Below are 12,900 nucleotides of genomic sequence, written 5' to 3' on the forward strand. Positions count from 1 at the left end.
CAAAGTTGTTTAGAATCCCTTCGGGAAATTATACCAGTCATCTAGATAGAATCCGTATCAGGAAATTGGCTGGAAAGCTTTTTAAATGTTTTTCGATCGCTTCCCAATTTAACACACGTCGTCCTTTCGCATGAACGCCAATGCCACCCAGCTTTTTCTTTAGCCTACAACGACAGTTGCCACAAAACGGTGCAGACCACCGCTGAGCAAGTTCAACCACCAAGCGGTAGTTGACGCAAAAAATAAATGGATGTACCATTACTTTCAAATTGATTTTCTAATTCTAATGATCCTTTTGGTTAAATACCTGTTTTGATTTTTGAAACTTGCCGGTTTTTCGTACATTAACGTGATGAACTGTTTGCGGTGCCGGACCCAGGAACCAATACGGAGCATTTATTTTCGATCCCTTTCCTTTATTTGAAAACAGACTTTTTTGTTGTTTTTTTACACACGTGCTGCTATAACAAAAAGATTTCGAAGCCATATTGACTGCGGAAGCATATACAATCAGATCGCGAACTATTCATAGCTGGTAGTAGTTTCACATACAGTATAAGGTTATGGGGGGGGGGAGGGAGTATAAGGTTTTATAGTATAAATAGATTCATGAAGGAAAACGAGGGAGAAATTTTTCAGAGGAATAAAACATCCGCCAAACGTGGAACCGTCAATGCATTCAAAATGAAATAAGACTAGAAACATCATACTAAACAGCAGTCACATTAAAATTTAGTTGGTACGGTTCAAATCTGTCCTAAAAACGAGTGCGCTTTTTGCCATCGACTTAAGCATAATGATAACCACAATTCAAGCACCGTTTTATCCCGTTGAGATAATACGTCTTGTACCAACATGTAAATACATTTATTGAATGACTCAGCAAGAGTGCGTCCATGACTAGATTGCACTCACCCAGCCCAAGGGATAGCCGTTCTGTTTTCAAATCACCCATTTTGTTCTGACGCAAAATGGGAACGATAAGATACATGAAGGGCAAGCCTGGCACATCTTATTTACTAAGTAAGGTCTATATATGTTAAACTGTGATCAACTGGAGATCAGAAAAGCATTTAAATTACATGCACAGAATAATTTATACATGAATAACGCAAAGATAGCGTTGCGTTTCCGCTTTTGGATTATTGACAGGTTACAGAGACACGAACACTTAAAACAGGAAATTAGGTCAGAGATGATGGCACTAGCGCACGGGGTCCCTCAAGCTCACCATAAAGGCGAGCTTTACGGCAAGTACTCTTTCATATTTATATTTTAATCTGCGAAGTGTAAAGAAAATGCAAAAAATAAAATAAACAAATCAAAATTTGAAGGACATACGTAGCTGAAGAAAAAAAGTGGAGGTTGCTTATGCAAAACCGATTAGAATTACACTTGTCTTTGGCTGATAGCTGTATAGTCGTCCTTTACGGTCAATATAATGGAACATAATAACACACGCGCAAACGTTCGCGACCCCTGAATCTACTGGATCATGACAGCGAGTCAGAAGCCGGATTTCGTTCCATAAACTGGACGCCGCGTCCGACGTACAAGGAAAACACAAACATGGTAAAATAATAAGTTATTACAGATAACGTGATATGCTGAATCTAAGAAGTAAAGGGTATAAGTACGATTTCAAAGAACCACAGAAAGTGAAATCATTCTTTGCAATGAGTAAATACATTTACTACTAGCCCTTAATATCCTTATAGGGAATGCTGGGAGCAGCCCACCACGCTTTCAAAACTTGAATCTTGATTTTTTAAAAACACAAAGTGATTACGGGAATGTGGAGATCACACGTCGTTCACGACCTATCAAGCTGCGTTATTGGTGGGAAAGGAAATCGTTCAATGTACCGCATGAACACAGACAAATATTTGACATTTTGAATTGGTTTAAAGAAAAAAACATTCGAAGAACTCGAACAAGAAAAGGTGAAAACACCCAATAGCAAAACAGCTGTCTGTCTCGCTTGAGTTGGTGCACGAGACTGTTCAGAGCGACATCTTAACACAATAGTTCAAAGAAGGTATTACCTGTTCACCACCTGGCGGTAACATAGAAACGAGATCGCACGGTAAAAAACACGTAAGGGCCTGGTTGGTCCAATGAAACGAGAACTTTCAGAACGTCAATAACGCAAATCTGGATTGAGAAAGTGAGGTTATCTCAAACGAGCTACTCTGTAAAAGATCATTCTGAAGATGAGTTACATAGAGTACAATCTAAGATACTGGCTAACACGATGACGACGAATTAAGCGGTAGAGCCATTGACAGCAATAAACACATAATTTAATCCGAATCACTGTCGGAATCCTCGGGTTGTTCAGCGGCTGATGGCAACTGTTGACTGATGCTTTCGGTGGCGGTAGCTGCTACGTATGCCGCTGGTCCAGGCCCACTAGTGTGATCGATCTCCACCACATATTCGTGCCTGGCCAAATAGCGCACATATTTTTCTGGTGGATCACCCGTGCTAACTGCCAAGGAGCGAAGAGTAGTATGGGAAACGTTAGTGGCCGGCATGGTAAACTCGACGAAGCAATGGCGAGCCAGAGTTTCCGGCATTTGGTCGTAGGACGTTAAGTTGAGACGACAAACAAAACTGTGCGTAGTGTAGGATCCTTTGTGCAACAACAAAAATGAAATTAAACATTACATAATGTATATCGCAGTCGAGGTTAATATTATGGTTCGATATACAAATGAACCTTTACTATATTTTATTGCACGAGGTAGCAATTGAGATGAAAACATACCTTGGCCTTCCTTAGGAAGACGAGGCATGCGCCAAACGATGGCGCGATGATGGTGCTCGTATTTGGCCGAACCAGAGGAAACCTCGATTAGCGTTGCCTCTAAGGTGTCTACAGCGCCCAGGAAACGTTCTATGCCTTTGATCTTGCCCATGCGACGATGAGAGGACTTGACAGAGCCATAACGGAAGTGCTTTTCCACTCGGAACATATATATCCAAGCTTCTGGTAGCGGAAAGCGAATCGCCACGTCTTCGCATGGGATCTGGCCGTATTTGCGACTAATATAGCCGGGCACTAGGACATCCGACCGCAGTTCGACTTTATTGCCAGAGACGCTTAAAGTGGTGCGCACCTGGAGAGGAAGCTCACGGTTCTTTGGAGGACGAACGCGGAAACGCAACAGCTCGATATAGCACGCATCCGGAGGCCGGAATCTGATAAATGGATACCATTTTAATCTCAATCAAATGAAATAAGGTTTTTGTTTTGTTTTGGGTTGGCTTTTACTTGACAGTTCGAGTGTTTTCGAATTCAGCTTGGTCAACGCAACTGTGAAATTCGACATCTTCTAGACGGATCCATTCTTCCGTGATGACTGGAATAATGTCGTGGCGACCAACAACTTCTTTTCCTTGCCTCGGCAGATCATTGACGCCCAATTCCACATCAGGCAATCCTTTAATGAGGCAAATGCAAATTTTACATACATTCTTAAGCAAAAGAGAACAACGAGAAACGTACCCGAGAGGAAAGACAGGACGAAGACGCGAACTCGAGCTATTTGTCGCAACACTCGACCCATTTTATCTTGCTCGACATAGAATTCGTCTACTGCCGTCATCTGAACTTCGTCCGTTTTGTATCCCACCTGAGATTTCTCTCGCGGCACTGTCAGTTTGAACAGAGCTTCCTCTATGGCAGAACTGAACTCTTTTAGTTCTTCGTAGTTGGTAGTTCCGAGCTTCAGCAGCTCAGATATCTACTCTCAGAAGAAAACGAGTGAAATAATCAGGGCCACGCTAGATATGTCATTTTGACTTACGTGTGGAGCATGTTCAACAGGGATACCCAATTTTCTCAGATCGCTACCGAATTCCTTGACGCCGTTGTAATCACCCTGTATAGCATAAGCAGCAAATTGCTGCAAACGGCTTGTAAGGCGCTCGGCTTTTGTCACCTGGCCAGGTCGTATTCCTGGACGTTCCTTGTAAAAGACATATTGAACCTTGACGGTGAAAATTTTGCCATAATGATCAAATTGCTGTGCACCTGTATACCAATCAATCGCTCATTACGTATTGGCTTATAACTCTAATTATATTGCGCTTACTAATGTCGGAGACAGAATAACAAGGTTGGAGCTGCAGTTCCTGAAAAGGCTCTTTATCATCTTTATTGCTATAGAGCTGTATCACGGGAAGATCGTTATGGACTCCTAATTTGACGAAGACCTTCTTCCAAAACCTGTTTAGATATTCATTCGAAAAGAAATGGATCAAATTCTGACAAGAGAACTCTGAGCAACTTAACTCTGCTCATCCGTACTAACTTACCTCTGACTGGTGATCTTCTTCTTATTCGGCTGTCGCAATTGCATCTCCCATACTTGACCATTGTACTCCACACGCGGGAATACTTCCAAAGGTACCGATTGGTCTTCGTCAAAGAGTGGTGTTAAGGGCGAATCTTCAGAGTCTCTACGTGGTGTTGTTGATTTCCTCTCAGGAGGCAGATAAGGTTCGTCTGTTGAAAGGAAAATTTCATTGTTATTTGATAAATTTTCCAAAGCAATAAGAAAAATAAAAACTCACATGATGTTGGCACAGGCACCTGCTCGGGAATCAGGAATGGATTAAGACTTTTCGGAGGAGAATAATCATCACTGCTTGCAGTCTGGATTGGAATTCTAGGTGGCGGAGCTAAAGCAGGAGCTAAAGCTAGTCCTATTTTACCATCCATAAAGCCTTCGCTACGTGGCCTATCAAATGGAAAGAGATTAAATTTATTTATACATGTCTTTTGTTCAAATGGAACGTCAATGAAGTATGCTTACTTAATGGAGAGAGCAAATTCTGGCTGTTCTTCGTCGGAATCGTGTGAAAGTTCACGATGAGATGATGGAAAACGCGGGCTTCCGTGTGGCGCGGGCGGAGGCTCCGTTAGAGCCAAAAACGGATCAAAACCTTCACTCGCTCCGAAGCCTAATAAGCTGCCGGATTCCGGTGTTCCAGTTGCAGTACCCCATACTAAACGAAGAGAATACAAGTTATGCTACACTCCTTTTAAAACCCACACTTTCCAGTGAACTGATGGTTGTTATGGTGAATTTAACTTACCGGAACTGCCTTTGGCGCTTCCTCCAGCTGAGAATGGATCAAATGGATCGCTTTCAACCATGAGCATGTCCTCTCTACCAACACTTTCGAAACGAGATGAAAAAGCGTCAAACTCCTCGGGTTGTTCGACGCATTCTCCTCGGATGGGAATCGTGATTGGCTCCGACTGAACAGGGCTTTTGATGTCTGGGTACACCAACGACGGTGTTTCCTGCTGCTGGTGATAACGCGTTGACAATGACTCCTCGTCGGCAATTTGCACTGCCTCGTTCGCTTCGTTTACTAATTCTTCCTGGAAGAATGATGGTTGACTTGTCGCCGGAGCCATAACAAAAGGTGATTCAGGAGCAATGGGACAGGGTGGAGCCTGTTGATCAAGATCAACGAGAAAGGTACTTTCAAAGACGTCGCCAGCCAGCAAATCTTTCTCTTGATCCACCTTCTTCTCGAATAGTTTCAAGATATCGTTATTTGTGCGTGTCCTAGGCTTCGGAAGTCCTAGCAAATCAATCTCTTCCGCTGGAACAGCTTCGGCCGTCACTTGTGAACTTGCTGGTGTCGGTGAAAATGCCAGCGCTTCCAATTCGGTTGTGGGAGACGGCTCTCCGAAAATACTAGCAAAACCTTTGTCAGCTGACGGTGGTGGTTGTGCCGTTGAGGCGGTCGTCGGAGCAACGGGCCTTGGAGGCGGTCCGGGGGGTGCTGGCCTAGTTGGAAGTTGCTGAGGTCTCTGTGGAACAGCCGGAGAAGAAGGTCTTGATGTCGGACGTGGTGGAGGACCAGCTGGAGGGTCACCCAAATGATCATAATGTAGAAGATCCACTTCTGCGTTTTGCGTAGGACTTGGGCACGGCGATGGCGAGGGAGACGGTGAATGTGAATGCATCATGTTTGGATTGTATCCCGGTACTGGACTCGGAGCAGTGGCTCTCAGACGGTCCAGCAAATGTTCCGAAGTGGCTTGCATAGCTCCCGTAACAGACAATATCAGCTGTTGAGTTTCATGTGGAGGAGACGGTCTGGATGGTGGTCTAGGTGGTGGAGCTGGTCTGGCAGGTTTCGCGTTGCTGAGGCTCTCCGGTATAGGCGATGCCCCAGGTGATGGCGTAGCTACTTCCAAGATGTCAGTGGCCAATTCATCAGGAAGTGGCACATCGGCTTCCAGCAAATCGTCCATCAGCGGGGAGTGATGCGACATAGACGACGTATCTGGCAGATCGTATGGGCTGGCCATATTGCCATGCGTTTGCATGGCCCCACCAGAACTCAGCCACGCGAGACTGTCGACGTGTTCGCTGACTGCTGTGTCAGATTCTGTGATGGACGACGCGAAAGGGTTGTACACCGTACCAGTGCTGGGTTGTTGCGGGATATCATCCATTAAAAATGGATTACTAACGGCGATTGCATTCGCCGGAGCCATGTCGAAGAATGGATTCGAAACTGCCGAAGAGGCTGGAATTGCCGTTGATGTAGCGAAAGGATTTATGTAACCAGATCCCAACTGTGGGGCCGGATTGATATCATCCATCATAAACGGATTGGCTGCCATTTTGCTTGATTGAGGCAGTGATTTGAAAAGCTTTTAACAGTTTAGTTTAAGATTTTCTCAACTGCTGAAGTGTCAAAAGGATCGACTTCGTCGTTAACTGGCGAATCTTCAACGACCACGAATGATGTCACCTGTAGATGGGTTTCAGCCGGAAGCAGCGATGGGTGGGATAAACTTCCAGGAGCGGAAATGTCAAATGAGCCGACAGCCGAAGTGTCAAATGGATCGATCGCAGAGGTATCGAACGGATCGATGGTAGATGTATCGAATGAATCGACAGCTGACGTGTCGAAAGGATCACCAGCAGAAACCTGTAAAGGACTGTCAAGCTTGGGCACCGTTAGCTTCTCCTTCTCGGTTGGACTTTCGTCAAGAAAGAGGGCGTCAAATGAGTCTCGGGCTTGAAGACTTGGCACTGTCGGATTGCTTGGGACTGGTGGACGAGTTGGAGCACTAGCCGACCGATCGATTGCAGCCGCTATGGCTGCAATAGCCGCCACCGAAGGGGGAGGACGCGTAGGAGGAGCAGCCGGCCTCGATGGAGGTGGTTTCCTAGAAGGAGTACCGATTACGACTGGATCCTTGTTCAACACTTTCTCGACGGAACTAGTGTCAAAGGGGTCGTCCTCTTCCTCTTCTTCTTCTTGCGGAAGTGGTTGTTTAGCCAATGACTCGTACGCGAGGGCTTCAAATTCGAAATCCTCTTCGTCGAGAAGCTCTGGCTTTTTCGGCTTGACAACTGGGCTTGTCTTGGGAGGCTTCACAAAGTCGTCGTCGATTGGCTCGGCACTATCTGGGATAACGTCGAACTCAGCGAGGATGTCCTTCAAGCCGGCTTCACCACTTGCAGGAGGTACTTGTCTGTGCGGTGTTTGTTGCGCACTGCTGGAACTCTCTGTATGATTAGCCAATGGCGTTACTGCTGCTGAATTCCCCGTCTGATTCTGATCGAACTCGTTATCGTCGAAACAACAAAGTAACTGGATCTCAGTGGGAGGTTGAGCGATCCGTTGTCGGTTGGCTGTAGACAATTGATGATGTTGTTTTTGTTGTTGATCAGCAGCGTTGGCAGCAGTCAGGATCTCAACGGCGGCTCCGATGCTGACAAGAGCTTTTTTCTTTTTGATAACGGGAAGCGGGCCAACAAGCTTTTCGACGTCGGATGTGTCAAAAGGATCGTCACCTGGAGCTTCAAGTGTTGGACTGTCGGGAACGTATGCGAGCTTCAATTCACCACTGGTTGCCACGTCTACGTATTCAGTGTTGAATATGTCCTCGTCGTCTTCCTCTTCGTTTTGTTCTTCAAAATCTTGGCCGAGTTCCTCAAGCTGGCGATCGGCAACTTCTTTGGCTACAGCTGATTGCTGTGTCGCTGTGGCAGAACGGCTTTGATCAGCTTCAGCCTCTTCCTCGTTTAGATCTTTGAATTTGTTGCCCTCCTCAAAGCCGATCCATTTAGTTTTGGAACCAGTCGGTTCACTATTATTAGCGCCGGAGCTTTTACCGGGTGATGACGATGTTGCGACGATTGGCTTGGCTTCTTCACCAGGAGTGGGTGTCTCGGGTTTCTTATTCCTCTGGTAATAGCTAGTCTTCTTTATTCGCCCTAAATCCTCTTGTGTTTTTTGAAGTATCGTATCAACACCTGTCGCAAATAATGAGTCTGTCAGTTTGAACTTTACAGGCTGTCTTTCAGTATATATTACGACTGCTAACAACAAGGTATGGTGAATGCAATTCCCGACTACCGAGACGAAATCTTAGATCCCATACGACGCAAGATTGATATTAATTCGCTGCTATAATAGATTTATTAATAATAATATAAAGAAAAAGATTCCGATAGCATTCTGATTAACACAAAATAACCGGTAAAAGAAAGACCAGCGTGGAATGAGTCAAGTAGTATCTCTTGCAATTTCATAGAAATGTTTCAACGGTATGTACGATGACCATTCCAAGATTTCTTCAGCAAATAACTTGGGGAATGTACTGGAAACTCATTAAAATCATAGATATGATATCGAAAACAGCACTATTACCTCAACAAAATTGTTCGTGATACGCACTGAGCAAATGTTTCTATCGATCTTGATTTTAAGCTTTTTAAATTACTTTAATAGATGAAAACAAACAGTTGTTATTACCTGATGTGAGAAGTTTGAATTTTTCCCACTCTTCGCTATCTTTCTTGTCAGCACCAGGCTCTGCGGATGAGGTGGCTCCGTTCGCTGCTGTGGGTGAACCGTTTTCTTCAGCTGATGGGTCGAAATCTTCTCCAGAAGCGGCGGCTTTGGCGGCTGCTGCTGCGGCGGCTGCGGCCTTGTCACGACGGTACTGCTCAAGGATAGCCGGATCAAACAAATCGTCCTCTTTCTCTTTGCCCTTTTTGCCTTTGATCTTCTTCTTCAAGCCTTTGCCTAGTTTGTGCATATTCTACGAGGGTCAATTCGGGAGCTGGATACAAAAGAAAAGCAAAGAAGAAGACATTGTAATGAATACGCTATTGGAATACTGTCCATTTTTTCACAGTTGTTTAGCGTAATCTCTTAATCCCTATTACGTAAATAGAGGAATAGGAGAATTAATGCGAATGTAGCTATATGCTAGCTACAACGCAAAAGTCTTACTGTACAATCCGCTCAAAATCAAATTGATCAAATTGTTGTATTCATCAAATTTCATCGGAGTCGACAATGGCGGAATACCGAACACTAGTTTTATTGATTATTTGATTTGTTTTCTGAATTTCAAGGAAAAAGGGATATATTGACTTTTATTCGTCAACTGCAAAAAAGATTGTTTCCTTGAAAAAGTTGAACGAAATGCTCGCCAAGATTTCGGACACGACGACTCCTCAGCGAGCTTGCTTTGGTATTGATCGCATGCGATGCTTTCAACCATTCGTCCTGAAATTCAGGCTATTGTCACGCGAAGCTGTCTTTGAAGAAGAAAACCGAATTCCAATAGTTTTCTCACTCTAAAATAGCTCTGCGAAAATACCGATAAAAATTTGCATTTGGGACGCATCCGCTGCATCCAAAACAAGTAATGTTAATAAAATTTCGACGCGGAGAAAGAACACTGTTCAGTTCCTATGTGCACCCACATCTGTTGTAAATGACAGCTGGTGACGAACCAGAGCCCTCATTTTCTACTGTATAGAGTTGTCAGTCCCTCAGCATCAAGAGTCTCGTTTAAGAGAGAAAAGGGCGAACGAAGAGAAACTTGGACCCAAACTTTAGTCCCGGATGCTTCCTTGTTAGGACTAACGCAATACAAATTACGTTTAGACCAAAAATAATACAAAACAACAAAAATAAAAGCAAAAAATCAAACATTATCAAGTTAGGAAGAACGCTTTTAAGTTTTAACGAAAAGAAAGCAAGACCCTGAGGGGAAGAAACAACAGAACGAATTGTGGGATACAAAATAGACGGAAATAGGCACGCGCCTGAAATGTTATGGCATCTCCCACATCCTGGAAATCAAGCTTCGTAGGAACTCCTCGTTGCAAGTTCTTGTAACGAGGGGGAACGTCAACTCCCGCAAAGATTGTTCCAACCACGAGACACCTGCACAAGTGTTGGGTTTCTTTCGGAAACGACATCCAAACAAACGAATCCGGCGCAGCAGGGTGAAATGTGCGTTCACGAGGGGAGGCTAGTCGGTCGCTTGTCACGAGCTGGCAAGCTTGAAACTGATGTGGGTTTAAAAAATGGAAGGAATAACAAACAAATGGAGGACTCCTCCCCCCTCTCCCCTCAAAAAAAAAAAAAACTATGGAAACTGAAACAGATGCGGCAACACATGTCGTGTCGCGAATAAAGAACGCTTCACTAGCGACACGTATCTAAATATACTGGCTACGGGACGCATATGAAACTTAATTGAACAATTGTTATTTGCGCAGATTGGCCACATATTTAATCGATTCGCAATTTGAGCAAGAGCGGTGGCGTGTTGTAACGCTCTTTAAAACCTGCCTGTCTTCACGGCGATAGGGGAAAATGTCGTCGGAAATGCTGGAACAGTTAGTTTCCCTTCGTTCTCTCTTTCCAATCGATAAGATTATCGACGACAGCAGGCCCTATGACGCCGGTCGAAATGAAGCCCCTGTTATTTGGGGGAGGAAAGGGGGGGGCTTTAGCTCTATAGGCTTCTTCTTTCGACTGTTCTGGCACCCAGCGTACCTACTCATCAGGGACTAGAAGAGAGAAGGAAAGTGCCCCATCGACCGCTTTCTAGATAGATCCGGCGGCATGGTTGCAGGAAGAGAGAGAGAGAGATCCCCCCCCCCCCCTTGGATCAATACTATGGCACCGGTTTTGCGCAACCGCGTTCCACCAACGTCATGGCACTCGTCAAGTTGATTATATTTCCGTCTATGGCTGACATGACATTTTGCAAAAGCAGTGATCCCTATACATCGATAATTAAAGTCAGAACTTGGGATTCTTTTTGCACCAATTTTTTCGGTGGAACATGAATATTTGGGTGCGTGTTGTTACTTCCGAGGGATGCTCAATGATGAGTCACCATTGGGTACACGATGTAACGTAATACTTGAATTTTATACCTTAACGCATTTTGTATTCAAAATTTAAAAAGAATTAAAATAAATACCTGGAGCTCCTGTGACCATGTTCAACCTTCTTGTAGCTTATGATCGACCATTCATGATCGGATGGTGCTGTTGGTAATGGTCATCAGCGTACACTACGAATAATAACGATATGCAGCGCAAAGATGGATTTGAGTTCAGGCTTGTTCTTTTTTTTTTTAGATAAGAGTATTATAAAGCAAAAACGCACAACTGGTGACAACAGATGGGAATGAAATGGCAGTTCACAAACTGTTTGATTCTTTTTTGTTAGGGCTACGGATCGTGCGTGTTACGACGTTCGCCGACACGCGAAGACTCGGAACTGAAAGATCAGGAACATCCCGATCGGTTTCGTTCTAGTTTCCGCCGCGAGGAGGAGTCTAAGCATACGAATGATTTTCCATGTCCCGAAGGGCTGCCACTCAGAAGATAAGCTCCTCCTTTCGACGCCCACGTTGGACGCCGGGTAACGTCCTAGACTACGCGAGGGTAATTTTTCCAACAAACTGTTCACGTCTCCATGCCAACCAAGTGTTACAGATTTCCATGGTTTCAATACTCACTGCATTTATCAATACATAGCAGATTTACGTGTTGCCCCGACAATCGACAAAGCGATAGTGAAATCCATGTTGAATGCAGAATAGTCTCAAACATTAATACCGGTCGGTTGTTGATGACGAGTCTTCACGGTTGTAATTCCCTTTGTTTAGCGTAGACAAATAAATGTGTTTCTTTCTCGATCTGCTTGTAAACAGTAAGTTTAATGAATGACCGTTTCAGTTTAACTGCTGCTACAGTCAATGGGAAAAAGTACTTATTCTTTCAATCATCAAATGTCATGTTACGCTTTAAAACAAAAACATTTTACCTACATTGTAGCAATGCCTTCTAGCGAAAAACTGGGTAATATGCAGAAAATGTCTTGATGTATTGCCGTTAGATCGCGCTCGGACTACACTGATTTCTCGTATAATTGGTTTTAAAAAAGTCGGACTGGAGTCGGATGGTTTTAAATCGCCGTAAAAGGCACTCTTGCAATTAAAAAAGAAACTAAAGTGGTCCTGTACAACGCTGATTGAGCAGCTAGGTAGAAGCATCTGGTTTAAACAGGAAAAAAGACTGATCAAATTGGCTGCATTGGTAGAAACTAAAGGTAGCGAACCAGGGCAGGCGACGCTGGGCAAAAGCGTCTTCGGCGGGGACCCCGGTTGTCCATCGGGTGAGCCATTTCGGTAATGGTGTTGCATCTTCATTAAACTGTTAAGGAGATGTGTGTGACAAGACTGGGAGTTTATCGAGGGAACCACATCTTGACCATGGAAAAGGGCCAATTATTTACGTCTTAATCTAAACTACATCATTACAGGTTTCTATCTTGGCTCGTATTTGACCAGCCAACATTGCACTGCCATCCGACATTGCAGCAAACAAGCATTATCGGATTCATTTGATCTCGGATCCATAATTCGTTTCCGACCCAACTGTCTTGTATCCATCGCGAACGGATCCCGTTTCTCTTCCCATGCTCTTATGGTTCCCTATGCTCTTATGGTCATGACTCAGCCCATCCCTGAGTTAACCACCTCTACCAACCAACCAAGTCATCTCAGTCTAGTCAAGTCAGCTCAGGTAG

The 12,900-nt window shown here is 44.3% G+C and overlaps 2 protein-coding genes across 2 annotated transcripts; both read right to left on the bottom strand.

The window, feature by feature from the left end:
* Positions 1 to 395: 395 nt before the first annotated feature.
* LOC116934730 (protein stoned-B-like) lies at positions 396 to 6,658 on the bottom strand. The gene is made up of 10 exons (XM_032942204.2): positions 5,107 to 6,658; positions 4,824 to 5,016; positions 4,582 to 4,748; positions 4,324 to 4,513; positions 4,101 to 4,234; positions 3,813 to 4,039; positions 3,512 to 3,749; positions 3,278 to 3,446; positions 2,771 to 3,204; positions 396 to 2,635 (listed from the first exon to the last, which is right to left on the bottom strand). The coding sequence occupies exons 1-10, from the start codon at positions 6,656 to 6,658 to the stop codon at positions 2,304 to 2,306; spliced, it is 3,636 nt and encodes a 1,211-aa protein (XP_032798095.2). The 3' UTR covers positions 396 to 2,303.
* Positions 6,659 to 6,699: 41 nt separating this feature from the next.
* LOC116934747 (protein stoned-A) lies at positions 6,700 to 12,079 on the bottom strand. Its single transcript, XM_045170385.1, has 4 exons — positions 11,828 to 12,079; positions 11,285 to 11,743; positions 8,806 to 9,115; positions 6,700 to 8,303 (listed from the first exon to the last, which is right to left on the bottom strand). The coding sequence occupies exons 3-4, from the start codon at positions 9,089 to 9,091 to the stop codon at positions 6,700 to 6,702; spliced, it is 1,890 nt and encodes a 629-aa protein (XP_045026320.1). The 5' UTR covers positions 9,092 to 9,115; positions 11,285 to 11,743; positions 11,828 to 12,079.
* Positions 12,080 to 12,900: the final 821 nt, after the last annotated feature.

Source organism: Daphnia magna, linkage group LG1 (genome assembly GCF_020631705.1).
Source record: "Daphnia magna isolate NIES linkage group LG1, ASM2063170v1.1, whole genome shotgun sequence".
Lineage (NCBI taxonomy): Eukaryota > Metazoa > Arthropoda > Branchiopoda > Diplostraca > Daphniidae > Daphnia > Daphnia magna.